This window comes from Rattus rattus, chromosome 1 (assembly GCF_011064425.1).
Source record: "Rattus rattus isolate New Zealand chromosome 1, Rrattus_CSIRO_v1, whole genome shotgun sequence".
NCBI classification, from domain to species: domain Eukaryota; kingdom Metazoa; phylum Chordata; class Mammalia; order Rodentia; family Muridae; genus Rattus; species Rattus rattus.
The window spans coordinates 261,066,053-261,081,929 of NC_046154.1; the positions used below are offsets into that span (position 1 = coordinate 261,066,053).

General features: G+C 52.3%; 1 protein-coding gene across 1 annotated transcript; it reads left to right on the forward strand.

Moving 5' to 3' along the window:
- Window positions 1-8,127: 8,127 nt before the first annotated feature.
- Krt8 (keratin 8) lies at window positions 8,128-15,580 on the forward strand. Its single transcript, XM_032884840.1, has 9 exons — window positions 8,128-8,538; window positions 10,528-10,736; window positions 11,511-11,571; window positions 12,501-12,596; window positions 13,039-13,203; window positions 13,480-13,605; window positions 14,299-14,519; window positions 14,632-14,690; window positions 15,162-15,580. The coding sequence occupies exons 1-9, from the start codon at window positions 8,215-8,217 to the stop codon at window positions 15,350-15,352; spliced, it is 1,452 nt and encodes a 483-aa protein (XP_032740731.1). The 5' UTR covers window positions 8,128-8,214; the 3' UTR covers window positions 15,353-15,580.
- The last annotated feature ends 297 nt before the right edge of the window (window positions 15,581-15,877 follow it).

Here is a 15,877-nt window from a genome sequence, read left to right on the forward strand (position 1 = left end):
ATCATTCCATCCACCCTACTTTTGGGTTTCTGTTTTGTTGTTGTTTGTTTGTTTATTTTTTAAAGACGGCATCTCTACATAGCCCTGGCTGTCCTGGGGTGCTCTGTGTACAGCAGGTGGCTTCAAACTCACAGAGATCCGCCTGCCTCTGCTGCTGTTCTGGGGTTTAAGGCATATGTCACCACATGCTTCTGGTTTGCTGCTGTTGTTTGGTTTCTTGGTTGTTGTGTTTTTATGGGGCTGGAATTGAACCTAGGACTTCACAGTGTACTTTACCACCAAGCTTTCCCTCCAGCTTTTATGCCTTCTTTCTGTAGTTTCCATGTGGTAGTACACGCCTGTATTCCCAGCTCTTGGAGAGGAAGCTAAGGCAGGAGCATCACCATGTATGTGTTGAAGGCCAGTTTGGACTACATAGCAAGTTCCAACCCAGCCTGGGTCTGACTCAGCCAACCTACCTAGCCTGCCTGCCTGCCTGCCTGCCTGCCTGCCTGCCTGCCTGCCTGCCTGCCTGCCTGCCTGCCTTCCTTCCTTCCTTCCTCTCCTTCCTACCTCCCTCCTTCCCTTCCTTCCTCCTTCCTCTCCTTCCTCCCTCCCTCCTTCCCTTCCTTCCTCCTTCCTTTCCTTCCTTCCTCCTTCCTTTCCTTCCTCCTTCTCTTCCTACCTCTTTCTTTCTTTCTTTCTTTCTTTCTTTCTTTCTTTCTTTCTTTCTTTCTTTCTTTCTTCAGCTTGCTCAAAGGTCCCCTTTCCCCAGAAGTTGTACCGCACTTCTTAATAAAGGATGTCTTAATCCTTTATTTATCTGACACCAATATTTTGTTGGCAAGGCACTGGAGGCTGGCTCACTGTGTATGCTGATATCTTTCTTCATGAGCCTGTAGCTCCCTGGGGCTCCGCATCTGTGTTTGTGTACATTTGGGTTAGTGCCTCTTATGAACATCTGCTGTTTTTGCCCAGACAGCATCTCCCACTTCTCTTTTCCGTGAATGGTCTCTTTTCTCATTTTGTATTAGTTTTGGTGGGCCTGACCCTCCCTGCTTTCCCACTGGATCAGCTTGGGATCTTTCTAGCTCAAATGCTAGCATTTTATTATTCTCCTGACCAAAGGCTTGGTTCAGGGTAGGCATGGGATCTGTCAGACAAAGGGACGTGGCCCCTGGAACTTCGGCTGGACGCATCTGGAAATAAGCAGCCCCTTGGTGATATCCATCCTTGTCATGGTTCGGAGCCAGCCCTACTGAGGAGGAGGAGTACAAGCCAAACACATCCGAGTTTCCCAACTGGGAAAGCAAGTAAATGACTTTTTGTGCTGAGGCTGGGTTGAGCGGGTATCAGTCATTTGTGGTCAACAGCCTACAGCTATAGTCTGTGTTTGTGTGTTGGACATGTGTGGAATGTGCTGCTGCGCACATGTGTCTGCATGCACATGCGACAGGTGTACGAAGGCAGCGTTTATGAGTCTGAGATGCTGTGTGGCAGGGATGGAGGAAAGGACGGCACATACACTCATGCCCATATGCATCATGGGAATGTGAGCATGCCAGGGGGCTGTGCTCCTTGGAATGTCTGCGGGGCCACACGAATGGGAGAACACAGAACACATGTATATGTGTGGGAGTGTGTGTGTGTGGGAGTGTGTGTGTGTGTGTGTGTGTGCTGTGTGCATGGGGAGGGGGGAGGAGGGGCTCTGAGGACAAGTTGAGGTTGTGTCACATGAGAGTGGACCTGTGAGGTGCTCTTCTGGGAGAGAATCTGAGGTCCTGCCCAGCGTTGCATTCATATGTATGGGAACCTCCAAAAGCACCTGACTGGCCGGCTGGATGGCTCAACTGGGAAAGCCACGAGCTGCACAAGCCTGGTGACCTCAGTCCCATCTCCAGAATCCACAAGAAAGTGAAAAGAGAGAAGAGACTCCATAGTTTCCCCTGACTGACCATCACACACAGGTCCAACTGTTCACGCACATGCTGTGTAACCCCAGCTTGACTTTGCAGTTCCTCTGTCACACACACACATTCACACTCTCTCTCACACACACAGACACACACTCACACACACCCACACATATTCATATACTCACTCTCACACACACATACACACTCACATACACACACACTCTCACACACACACACACTCTCACACACACACTCACACACATACACACACATGCACACACACGCACACACATACACACTCACACACACATACACACTCACATACACACACACTCTCTCGCACACACACTCTCACAACACACACTCACACACACTTATGTACACATTTGCACAAATACACTGACACAGGCACTCACACATACACACACTCACATACACTCATATATACTCATACACTCACACATACTCACACTCACATACACTCATACACACACTCACAGATACACACACTCATGGATACACACTCACACACATAATCACAGGGACACACACTCACAAACACACACACATGCACATGCACACACACTCATTTACACATTTACACACACTCCTCACACACACATTCTTTCCCTCCCCCCCACACTACGAAAACTACTAATATTAAAAATACAGCCTATTGTCAGATCCACCCAACTAAAATCCTCAGTGCCTCCAATGACCAAAGCCAAATTCCTCAGAAAATCGAATGCTATCCAGACTCATAAAACTTTTGTTGATGTTGGTGAAGCAGAGGTGGTTTAGACACACCCCTGAGTAGCAGAGGAGGAAGTAGACGGTTGGAGCACAAAAAGATTTCCCCAGAACAGAGGCATTGCTCCCTCAAATAGATGGGTATTATGGGCAGGGATGGCCTTGGGGCACTCCCTTCTGAGGAACCTCCCTCAGCCCTTTCTCTCCAAGGCTGTGGTTGCTTTTATGGCTGGTGAGCTACTAAAGCCCCTGTGATATCGGGGTGTCTGTGGCCTCCAGGTCTGATCCGTTTCCAAGGCAGCCCTGGCTGTGGCTGTTTCTTTGCTGTCTATGCCTCACTACATCAATCAGAGAGAGCTTCCTAAGCTGGAGCCTCCTGGCCAGGGCTCTGACCAGGCCATCCAGCCCTCTGTGCATCCAAAGCCCCTGTCTTCTCACCCTTCTTACCTAGTCTCAAAACCCTTCTGTTCTCCATCTCGCCATTCACGAACATCCATTTTGTTCAACATGACTGGGAAGACTGGTGATGGCTTCGGCCACGGTGGGCTGAGACAGGGAGGCTAACACACACCTCCCAGAGGCCACCCTGCCGTTATCTTTTCTGGGCTCTGGTCTCTGAGGCTTCTTCCTATGTCACTGATCTGTGTACCCGGAAAACAGAAAAGGACACTTCTCTTCATTGGGGGGACACGTCACTGGCTTGGACCAATAAAGTCCAGGCTGACCCAGAACTTGCTATGTTGCTGAAGATGAACATCTGATTCTCTTGTATCTCCCTCCTGAGACACAGGGTTACAGATGTACACCACCACACTTTTATGCTAGTTTACGTGGTACTGGGGATAAAATATCTGTGCATGCTGGGCAGGCACTCTATCAACTGGACAGCCCTGGGCCCAAGAGCCTCTTTCTCAGGTAGCCTAAAACTACCCGAGAAAGACAGAAGCATTTGCACCTGACTTGTTAGCTTCCTTTGTCCTGCTGGGGGGTACCCTGGGTAAGTTGTGGGAAAGCTAAGCATTCAGAGATTCTTAGCCAGCCCCCATGAAGTGCAGGCTTTGAGGGGTGGGATGGCTGGAAGATGTTATTTTCAACTTCCAAAGATTCCCAGGCTGGAGAGATGGCTCAGCGCTTAAGAGTCAAGACTGTTCTTCCTAGAGGTCCTGAGTTCAATTCCCAGCAACCACATGGTGGCTCACAACCCTCTGTCATAGGATCCGATGCCCTCTTCTGGTGTGTCTGAAGACAGCTACAGTGTACTTATAATAAATAAATAAATAAATAAATAAATAAATAAATAAATAAATCTTAAAAAGAAAAAATTCCCTTTAAAGGAGGGTTCTAGAATGTTCCGAGAAGAGGGTTAAATGAAAACTTGGAAGATTTCATTGTAGGCCAGGTGGGCTTCAGGCAGCAGTAGTGTGAAGAAGGAGTTTGGACACCTCATTCCACTGATCCAGCTTTCTTGGGGCTAATGACGCTTTGTCCTTCCCGTCAGCTATGGCTGGTCACTCCTGCTGGGTGCCAGTGTCATGGCTGCTGAGCTCTTGTATAACTTAGATTGTTCTTCATCACCCTGTGGGAAGCATGTCCATGCTCGGGCGCGTGTGCATACAATGCCGAGTTATGCCTGTGAAGTGGGAGTCAGTTTTCTCGTCTTGCCAGCTTTGTAGCACTCTTATGAGAAGTAAGGGATATTTATAATAGTGTAAGGCACTTGCAATACTCATAAAGCCTCTTTTGGTGCCCCACGTACTAGAGTGAACGCTCCCTGACTTGGAAACTTGCTTCTCCTTGGGGTTGTCGGTCCAATTCCCATCCTGAGGTTTGAATGACCAGAGAGCCATGACTTACGGTGAAGAAAAGAAAGAAGAAAAATCAATCACTTGAGCCTGGTGGTACACGCCTGCCGGCCCTCGAATCTGTCTGGCAGGCAGAGGAAGGGGATACGCTGAAGTGATATGGACTACACAGCGAGCTTGGCCAGCATGGGCAACCTAGATCGTGTAAAAGTTACAAGAGAATGTAGAGAGGACTGGGGACGAGCTCTGCGGTGGATCACTTATGGCCTATGTTTGTCAGGCACAGACAATGAACAATTTCGCCTGAAGGCACAGAGCACAGAACCAGCAATCAACTTAATCACTCTTTCTGTGGCTTACCAGATGGCTGTCCACACCGTCTGTGGCTTCCTATTTAAACTGTTCAGCCGGGTACCCCCAGCTGTTTATACTCCGCCGCCACCGCCCTCAATATTTAGAATTGCTCCGTTGTTCAAAGTGATTTTTGGTACTTTGAGGACTTCGCCCTCCTGCAGGGACAGACTTTACGCTGCCTCCTGTTCCTAGCCCAAGGTCTGGTGTACAAACTCCCTGCCCCCCACCACACCTCCCACCGGACAGGGTCTCTTGTTCTCAGGTTGGCCTTAAACTCAAAATGTACCTGAGGAGGACCTGAACTTCTGCTCCTTCTGCCCCAACCTCCTGAAGTGCCAGAATTATAGGCGTGGACCACCACACCCAGTTTATGTGGTACTGGCACCAAACCCAGGTTCTGTGGCATGCTAAGCAAATAATTGAACTACGTTCTTAGCCACTAATCTTTTTCTTTTTTTCAATGATCGTATTTTAAAAATTACTTTTATTTACTTGTGTTTATGTGTGCAGTGGTAGGAGAGGGCTGGGTCTTAACATGGGGGGGTGCTCCTTTCCCCCTTGGATCTCCAGGAAACACAGAGTCGTCTGTGCAGGGCACCCTCACCTTGTCACAAGCGTGTACGCCCCTTTTGTTGAACAGGCTTTTGTGACCGCAGTGGCTAGAGACAGCCTTACAAGGAGTTGTACCTGTGGCTGCCCTAGTTTGGTTCCTTCTCTGACTACTTGTCCCTAGTCCCTGGGGCCTTTCCCTTCTACCTCTACCCTGGGGAAGTCCCAGGCAGAAGCCATTGGACAGAGCAGCCCTGGCTTCTCTGGCTGAGCAGAGGCCATATTGGGAGGGGTTGATTGGGGGGTCTCTGGACACTCACAGAGGTCTGACAAACGGTGAGCAAATGCTCTGGCCCTGGGTTGAGCTTTGGGCTACACAGCACAGGGGTCTCACCTTTACTGACGCCTTACCCACGCCTTAAGAGACATTCTTGGGACCAAGGAACCAGGTGGCTAGGGTGGAGGAAGCCAAGACTTCAGGAAGGGTGCTGGAAATTCTCCCTTCAGGTCCCTACAAAAATGGTGTGGGGGAAGGGGAGAAAGGGAGAGTTGGCTGTCCCTCCCCAGGGCTGCCATACCTGTCTGACCAGCTCCTCCCTTTCTCCTTCCGCTTTTTCTCACTGGCTTGGCGCCAGCCATGGTTCCCTCCCTTTGGTTTGCTGGAAAAAAGGTCTCTAGTCTTGCTGGGTGTGGGCCTGTGTTAGACAGGGGGTGGTAAACACACGCCCAAATCAATTTCCACCTTAAAATGAAGTGTCGATTCAGGGGATGTGAGAGGACCTGGTGTAAATAGAATTTACCTTTTCTTTAACATGCCGGAAGCAAGACCTGGGACTGAGGTCTAGGCTCCTGGCAAAGGACAGGCAAGGAAGGAATATGGTCACTGTGTGCCTTGATCTTTCTGGAAGTGACCTCAGAGGGAGGGGGGGGAGAGGGGGGGGGAGGGAGGAGGGAGGGAGAGGGAGAAGGAGGGAGAGAGAGAGAGAGAGAGAGAGAGAGAGTGCTTCTGTGAAGGGAATTAGTGTGTCTCTCTAGGGGTGATTTCTGGATCTCTGTCCCTTTCGGTAGGAACCTATATGTGCCCATCCTGAGTCTCTGTCATCTCTGTCCCTTTGCCTATATGTGACCCTTCTGGGTCTTCCGAGTCCTGGGTGTTTTTCCTGGAGACGGGAGGGATCCATAGATAGTTCTCTTAGTAGGTGCATACTCTTTTCCCTGGCTGTGGGGTGGTGTCTGCTAGCTTCCCTGTCCCCCAGGGGATTTGGATATCTGTCCTCTTTTGGTTTCCTTAACTCAGATCCACCCAGTCCCCACATTACACCCTGCAGTACCTTCCAGAAAGCCCAGCACATCGGGTAATTTAATTGCAGGTGGAATCTTTGCCTTGGGGATCCAAACCTCTTGCTCGGTACCCACAGCGTGCCATAGCCTGCCCCGCCCAGGCCTGGAGGGCCTTGATCAGCTCCCTGGTCTCCAGCCTCCCACAGGTGCAGGCCGTGCCCCAGCTTGCTCTCCTGACTCACTCTGATAATGAAATAATGAGTTCAGGGAGACAGGTGCAGGGAGAAGGTGCCATCCCCATCACACATGGGGCCAGTTGGGAGCCAGGGGCAGAGGAGGAGGGTCCATGTGGCTGGAGAATGAATCACCAGCAGGGCCATGCCGTTCCAAGGCACCATGACTCACTGCGCTGGGAGCCTTGGGAAGGTGTCTCCAAAGAAGCAATTGAAATGAAACCTCTGTGCCTCTCTTCTCTGGGGTCTCCCTTTCCTGCCTTGGCCTCTGTTCTTCATTCTTCACTATTCCTCGATGCCTCTGGTGCTCTGTCTGGCCTGGAGGATTCTCCCGGTCTTGGCAGGAGAGGAAAATACTGTGTTGTGTCCAGAAAAAAAGAGTTGTGTTTGATTTCTCTTGGACAAGCAGAGCTAGAAGCATGTGTTCATTCATTCTGCAAATATCTACTCCCCCCTCTTTGCCAGGCTATGGGTGCGGGGTGCCTCACAGATAGCGGGGCGTGGGATGGTGGTGTAAACTGTAACCTGGATGGACAAGGCAAACAGGAGCTTGGGAATGGAAGGGCCCTGCTGGCCAGCCTGGCCAGCCCCACCTAAAGGAGGTCTCTTGGAGGTATTAGGAGAGGCCAGCCAGATGTGGTGGGGTGGGTGGTAAAGGTGGGTTCTGGCTTTGGTTAGGCTCTAGGGTACTTATACCCACAAAGGGGTTGTGACTCCAGATTCGGAACCATAGGGTATTTGATATGTCACCTCTGGGAAGGTGTGGCTCTATCCCTAAGGAGGTGTTGCAACCCACTGGTTGAGAACCTATAGCATATCTGTTATGTGACCTCTGAGGAAGGGTCCGTCCAACCTTCCGTGAGTTTTAACTTCTAGTGAGTTCAAGTAACCTGTTTGACTTGAGAATCGTTTGTTTGTTTGTTTGTTTAAAACTAAAATGCCTGGGGACCCTTTCTGCCCAGACCTCCCAGAGTAGCTCTCACAGGAGGACAGGAGATAAAACAGCTTAGGTCTCTATGCTCAGAGATCCCAGGCTCTCTTCCTGCCTTCACAGGGCTCAACTGCTCTGTCCCGGATTGATTTTTTAGGGTGGGGTTGGAGAGGGATCCCGGATGGGAGCAGCTCTCTGCTGCCCTCACCTGAGTCCTGTCCGGAGGTTGCAGATGTTGGGTTAGGCCCTGCCCTCTAGTGTCTAGCCACTCAGGTAAGAGGCCCTTTTCCCTCCCCTGGGGCTGGGCTCTTCTTTTATAAAGGGCCTTTGCTGGGCGCTGTCCCACCGTCTAGAAGCAGCTGCTCGGCTCGCTCTCGAACCTCCGTCTTCAGCTCACTGCCTTCACTCCAGACTTCACCATGTCCGTCAGGGTGACTCAGAAATCCTACAAGATGTCCACCTCCGGTCCCCGGGCCTTCAGCAGCCGCTCGTTCACGAGTGGACCCGGTGCCCGCATCAGCTCTTCCAGCTTTTCCCGGGTGGGCAGCAGCAGCAGCAGCTTCCGCGGAAGCCTGGGCGGCTTTGGCGGGGCTGGTGTCGGGGGCATCACGGCGGTCACGGTGAACCAGAGCCTGCTGAACCCCTTGAAGCTGGAGGTGGACCCCAACATCCAGGCTGTGCGCACTCAGGAGAAAGAGCAGATCAAGACCCTGAACAACAAGTTCGCCTCTTTCATTGACAAGGTGAGAGCCCTCTCTGCCCGACTAACCGTCCCGCGCTCTTTCTTCTGCAGTCACAGAGATGGGTACATCTCTGGCCCCGCATAAGCTCCTGTTGGGACCCACTCACCCTGGCCACACTTTCTTCTACTTCTCTCACACACGTTAGTTTGGGCCGAGAGGGTCTGAAGTGCTTGTGACTAAATCCTGGGACACCTCCCCAACCACTGGCAGGCCTGGTCCCTTCCTTGTCGCTTTGCTCTCTGGTGGCAGGGACGCTCCCACCCCGAACCCCGGCCCCCAGAACTGCCCCAAGGTTTCCTCTTGGTGCTCAGTGCATTTTTCTATCTTCCTGTTAAATAATGGAGGGTGTGTGAGATTTTTAGAAGGTTACAGGTGTCTTGGTTGAACCCGACGAGCTCAGATGGAAGTCTTTGGTGCCCAAGGCCAGAGCAGAGAGTGGGGGTTCCAGGCTGAGTCACTGCTCGGCCCCTGCCCTGCTCCAGTGTGGGCGGGGCCGCTGCAGAGCCAGGGCGGAGGTCTTGGGTCTGCCCTTCCACCAGGAGGAGCTCCGCGAAGCGGCGGAGGTGGGGTGGGGAGGGGGAGTCTCGGGGCTCCGCCTCGGGAAGGCCCGTGCGGGATTCAAAGTCTGCGGGCGTTGGACACTCCGCTCCTGTTTCAGGGCCTGTTAAAACCGGAGTTTATGACCCCAGATAGCGTCGGCCTGCCCACGCCCCTCTGCGAGTTTGGCCCTTGTACCCCTTTCAAGCTTTCTACCCTGGCTCCGCCCCAACTGCCTGGTTCCTTTGCAAGTCGAAAGCTAGGCCAGGTTTTGCAGTCCGGTGGCTCAGTGGCCTGGGGACGATTGGCCCTTTCTGCTGACCAGCTCCTGAGAGGCGGTGTGGGAACGGGAGGAGGGAAAACACGGGGCTGAGCCGGTGGAATCGGACGTCCAGGGAGCGTCTGCCTCTTCTTCACTAGGGCTTGCTAGCTCCCAGGGCCTCTAGCGTCACACTGAGTCCCGATGGGGAGCAGTTGGCACGGACGTGGCGTGTGCCGCGTGGTTACAGATCCCGCAGTTTTCTCCGGTGGCCCCTCTTTGTCAGGTTTGACTTCCTTATCTGTAAAATGGACACGGCAGGCCTCAAATCGGTTTCTCTGGCCTGTTCAGCTCAAAGTGGGAGGAGCTTTGGCAGCACCTGGCCCGAAATCAGCATTCCTTTAGGATGAAATGCTAGAATTACTTGGGTTATTTTAAGTAATTACAGGGAAGACAGGATTTATATCGTGGGTTGTGGGAAAGTAATCTGATTGTACCCTCAGGATGTCTTCTTTCTAGTTTCTCCAGTTTAAACAGCATTCAGGCTACTATTCTTACAGAAGACGTTCGTTCCCCTTGCCACGTCTTGGATTGCATACTCTAAGATGTGAAGGGGGAAGGGTTGTGGATATGGTGGGACACCCAAGGCTGAGGGTCTCCAAGGCTGTTCCAGCAGGGTGGGAAGGATGGAAGGAGACACACATACCTGTTCTCTTGCCTCACAGTTTGCTAAAAGTGGGCTAAAAGTGGAGAAGGGACTCCTCAAAGTCCCTACCTGAGCTTCTGGAGGCATTTGAAGGGTTTGGGAGACCCAGACCAAGTTACACAGCTCAGGGTAGCAGCAGTGTTGCTGTAGGAGCCCTAGCAAGCATTCCTGGATGCAGGGAGGAGAAAGTTCCCTTAAATTTCCAGGACCTTTGTTCAAGATCCCATCAAACGATCGTCGATACCATTCTCAATCGGACAGACCTTTAGGAAGCGAGGCTGTGACGTATTGTCTATGCAAATGAAAGCCCCTCGGCTGTCGTTAGCCTCTCCCATCCCGAGTGCTGGAGGAACATGGCTCCCGACACTGAGCTATTTCCCCAGGTCCTATGTGACCATGGGAAGAGACGGCGATTGTCTCCCTTCAGATCCTGACCCTAGCCTGACGCGGACTCTTTTTTTTTTCTCTCCGTGTTCTTCCCACGCAGGTACGCTTCCTGGAGCAGCAGAACAAGATGCTGGAGACCAAATGGAGCCTGCTGCAGCAGCAGAAGACATCCAGGAGCAACATGGACAACATGTTTGAGAGTTACATCAACAACCTCCGTCGGCAGCTGGAAGCCCTGGGCCAGGAGAAGCTGAAGCTGGAGGTGGAGCTTGGCAACATGCAGGGCCTGGTGGAGGACTTCAAGAATAAGTGAGCCCCTCCCTGAATAAAGCCCTCTTTTGGGGGGACGGAGGCCTTATGTTCTTGAGACCCTCTGCTTATGGGCAGTTTGGTCCTGCGGTCGTATGGTCAGTTTTGCTTCAGTCTCAGGACTGGTCTACCACAGGGCAACACATTTCTGGGTTAGATAGCGTGCCTAAGCTAGGTATGGTGGTGCATATTTGTAATAGTCATTCAGGGGACGGGGGTGGGGTGGGGGTGGGGGTTTACACAAGCACAGCCTAATTTCCCAGTGAGTTCTAGGCCAGCCAGAGCTACATAGTAAGATTTTATTTATTTATTATTTATTTTGCACTTAGATGAGAGAGAGAGAGAGAGAGAGAGAGAGAGAGAGAGAGAGCGCGAGAGAGAGAGCGCTAGTAGTCCTCACATTTACTCTAACATCTGTGATCTGGCAAGCTCCCCAGAGAGTGCCCTGAGGTGACAAGCCCCAGGCCCCGTCTCTTAGCGTGCCAAGTCTGATGTGTATTTGGAGAGTGCTTTCCTGCTCTAGGCCTCCCCATTGACTGAAAGGAAGGTTGGGTGGGGGTTGGGGAGTGGGTATGGAGGGCAGAAGGACCAGCTTTGCTTGCCCTACATCTCTGAACTAAGATATTCATCTCCCCTTAGAAAGCAAGGTGGGGTAGGGGTGCACACATTTAGCGCTTACAAAGCCTTGGGCTCCGTCCCGGCGGCAGCAGCAGCAGACCCAGGGCAGCCTTCGCCCTCGCCTTCGCCCACTGACTCCAGGTCTTTCCTTACCAGGTATGAGGATGAGATCAACAAGCGTACAGAGATGGAGAATGAGTTTGTCCTCATCAAGAAGGTGAGGGTCTGGGGGCGGGGCTACAGAGATGGGGCGGAGCTTAAGAGCACTTGCCTTCCTTCCAGAGGACCGAGTTCAGTTCCTATTGCCTGTATCATATCAAATGGCTCACAACTGCCTGTAACTGCAGCTCTAGGGGATCCGATGCCTCGGGCCTTGGAGGGCGCCTGAACTTGTGTGTGCATAGCCACGTGCAGAAATACACACACGCATAATTAAACGTGATGAAAATTAATTTAAAAAATAGAGAAGAAAGATAAGGTCATCCTACCTATATGTAGATGCAGGAGGCATGGCTTTGGGATTTAGACTAGGAATTCTCTGGTATTTTCTGATGAGCTCATTGCTTTCTAAGTAACAAGACAGATTCTTTTGCCATTCGACGCCTTCTAGATAACAGTAGAAAGGTAGGCAGGACAGAGAGTTAACTTCCTGAAGTTAGATAGTATACCAGATATCAAGTTGGACAAGGTTAGCGGTCTAGCCTTAGCTTTCTGAAGGGGGAGGGATGTGGGTGGGAGCAGGAAGCAGAGATAACGGTACTTGGCTGGAGAGATGGCTCAGCAGTTGAGAGCACTGGATGCTCTTCCAGAGGATCCGGGTTCGATTCCCAGCAGCCACATGGCAGCTCACAACTGTCTGTAACTCCAGGTTCAGAGGCTCTGAGACCCTCACGTAGACACACATGCAGGCAGAATACCAATGTACATGAAATAAATAAATAAATAATAATAAGTAAATAAATAACAACAACGATGACAATAAATTTAATAATAATAATAATAATAATAATAATAATAATAATAAAAATGCGTGGCTGGGATCCAGGGAGAAAGAGGCTGGGTTGTAGGATCAGCACCAAGTATCAACCATGGGTAGATGCTGGGAGCCCCTGAGCACTGAACTCGGGCTCCTCTCCCTACCTTCAGGATGTGGATGAAGCCTACATGAACAAGGTGGAGCTTGAGTCCCGCCTGGAAGGACTGACCGACGAGATCAACTTCCTCCGGCAGATCCATGAAGAGGTATGTTCATTCTCAGGGGCTGGAGTGGGCTGGCCCTCCAGCCTGCCAGCGTCCCACTCTGGCGCCCAGCCAACAGGCTGCAGCTGTTAAAATTGTTGTAGAGGCTCCGCCCCCTTCTTGAGATGGGCAAATGAGCTGAGGGGTGAACTGACCTATCCCAGGTCCTCACACAGCCTAACTTAGGCTCATGCTGTCCTCAAAGCCCCTCCCCTGGTCTTTGAGCTGTTTTGAAGACCCCCTTCCCCTTGGCTGTGCCTAACCCCAGGTTTCTCTTGATGCCGCCCTTCATGGCTCAGAGTTTTGACCCTAACCCCGAGACTCCCTTCCACTGTGCATTTGACGTCTTCACACCCTGGCTCTTGCTTTTTCCTTTGTCACGTTGCAAAGAGTCCTGTGAACAGGGACAGAGCCTTATCACCCCCCCTCCCCCTTTGCCCCACAGGAGATCCGTGAGCTGCAGTCTCAGATCTCAGACACGTCTGTGGTGCTGTCCATGGACAACAGCCGCTCCCTGGACATGGACAGCATCATTGCTGAAGTTCGTGCCCAGTATGAGGACATCGCCAACCGCAGCCGGGCTGAGGCCGAAACCATGTACCAGATTAAGGTAAAGAACGGGGCCACAAGCCTGAGCCTCCCTTCCTGGCCAGTTCTGTGCCCTGGATCGTTAGGAGGGAACAGAGTACCAAATTCCACTCTGCCTGCTGTGGGCTGGCTCGGCACGATGGAAGCCTGGAGTTCTGGAGAGGGGCCTTCACTGGTGTGTGCATGTGTATGTGTGTGAGAGTGTGTGTGCATGCGTGTGCACATGTTTCTGCACATATGTAGGAGCTTGGTGAGTGAAATTTCAGCTAAAATCTCACTTCCCTCCTTGCCCCTGCAGTATGAGGAATTGCAGACCCTGGCTGGGAAGCACGGGGATGATCTGCGCCGCTCGAAGACGGAGATCTCCGAGATGAACCGTAACATCAGCCGCCTGCAGGCGGAGATTGACGCCCTCAAAGGCCAGGTACTGGTGGGCTTGGCTGGGTCCGGGAAGAGGGGGTCAGGGAGGAAAGGGGGAAGGAGTCTGTGTTCAGGGTTGAGAGTGGCAGGGGCAGCTTCCTAGTCAGCTGTCTCCATTGCTATGGGGAAGCTATGGGATGCTGAGATGCATCTGGAGAAGAGCTCTGTGTGTTAGCTAGAGTCCAGGCCCCCGGGCCTTCTCTCCTTAGTCTACCATGTGCAGGGCAATGGCGGGTTTTGCTGCCTTGTGGAAACTCTAGGAGGCAGGGATCTGGTCTGGTTCAAGCAGAGCCCCTACACTGCCACTGGTGGAAGTGTGAGGGGAAATAGTTGACAGCGGCTCCCATTGCTTCCTGTGCTAGCTCACTGCCACCTGTAGAACTTCCCTTTTGGCTGGATGGAGATGGTCTAAGGGAGGAGAGACCCTCAAAGAAGCTCAAGGTGGGGCTGAGCATGTAGCTCAGTTTGCTCTAGGACTTGCCTAGCAGCCCAAAGTCCTGGGCTCAGTACAGCGTACAACCGAATGTGGTGCTACGCACTGGTGATTGGTAGGCTGCAAAAGGAGGGTTGCTGTAAGTTCAAGGCCAGCCTGGGCTTCAAAACAAATGACAACACAAAGAAGCTCAATGTGGACGGGTCTTAGGGAGGGACATACACCAGATGCCACCTGGGTGCTCATATGTCTCCTTCCCCACAGAGGGCAACCCTGGAGGCGGCCATTGCTGATGCAGAGCAGCGTGGGGAACTGGCCGTGAAGGATGCCAATGCCAAGCTGGAGGATCTGAAGAACGCCCTGCAGAAGGCCAAGCAGGACATGGCCCGGCAGCTGCGGGAGTACCAGGAGCTGATGAACGTGAAGCTGGCGCTTGACATCGAGATCGCCACCTACCGCAAGCTGCTGGAGGGCGAGGAGAGCAGGTGGGTTTGGAGGTCTCAGAATACCTGGAATGGGGAGGGGTGGGTGCTGTCCAGAGCCCTCCTGGGACTTGGATTCTGCTCCGGCCCTGACACTCCACGCGTCTGGTTTCAGGCTGGAGTCTGGGATGCAGAACATGAGCATCCACACGAAGACCACCAGTGGCTACGCAGGTGAGTATCCTGGGCCTTGGGGATGGAGGGTAGGGGGCCAGGGGATCGGGGCTCTGAGAGACCTGTGCTGAGGAGCAGGTGACAGTTCCAGGATGATTGGTGACAGACTAAGGACCCAAACAGAATGCCCAGTAATGGAGTCCCACACGAATGCTAGCTGTGTGCTGCCACCTGTGCCAAGTCCCTAATGTGTGTCATTGTCTTTTTTGTGTCTTCACATTTTGCAAACTTCAAAACTCCCTCCATCTAGCTTGAGAGACCGGCTCGTTTGAGTGCTAGTCAGGGACATGCGGCTTAAAGGGGAGCCTTTTCCATGTTCGGTCTGCTTCTCCACATAGCCGAGTAGTGACCAGGCAGGGATCGGTCAGGTCTAGACCAACCTCTCCATCTGTGGTTGTCAGAGGGTGACTAGGGAGAAGGGGCTCTAAGCCTGTGCTCACACGGCTGTCTGTATCCTTTGTCCCGGACCAGGAGGACTGAGTTCATCCTACGGGGGACTCACTAGCCCCGGCTTCAACTATGGAATGAGCTCTTTCCAGCCCGGCTTCGGTTCTGTTGGGGGATCCAGCACTTATAGCCGCACCAAGGCTGTGGTCGTGAAGAAGATTGAAACCCGAGATGGGAAACTGGTGTCTGAGTCTTCCGACATCATGTCCAAGTGAATGGCCACTGAAGTCATTGCCAGCCTGAGGTCCTGCAGCTGCTCAGGGGTCAAGGGGAGACAGCTGTATGGCAGAGTGCAGGGAACTAGGGACCAGCCAGAGGACCAGCCCTAACCCTCTGGCCAACCTTGGGAGGAATTTCCTATCTGGGATATGTCAATGCCCCCTGCCTTCCTCCCAACTCAATTGTATTTTCCAAAATAAAGCCTCAGCTGGCTGTATCAACTAGCCTTGCTCTGTGTATGTATTCGTGTAGGTGGGAGGGGATGGGCAGGAGGATATAGAAGCTGGGTGTGCAGGGCAGGGAAGTCCTTGTCCTCCAGGCTGTTCCAAGAGAATGTCTTGTTGGAAGCTGGTCTGTCCACGGAGTGTGGTTCTTTACCAGTGCATAGCCTCTTACAGTTTACGGCAGGGTCTCAGATATCCATGTTCCCTCGAGGTTTGCAGCACATTCAGTGAGGAATCAGGTTTTGGGTGGTCCTATCTGAGAGTCAGCGGTGCTGTTCCCCAGAGCTCAGGCATCAG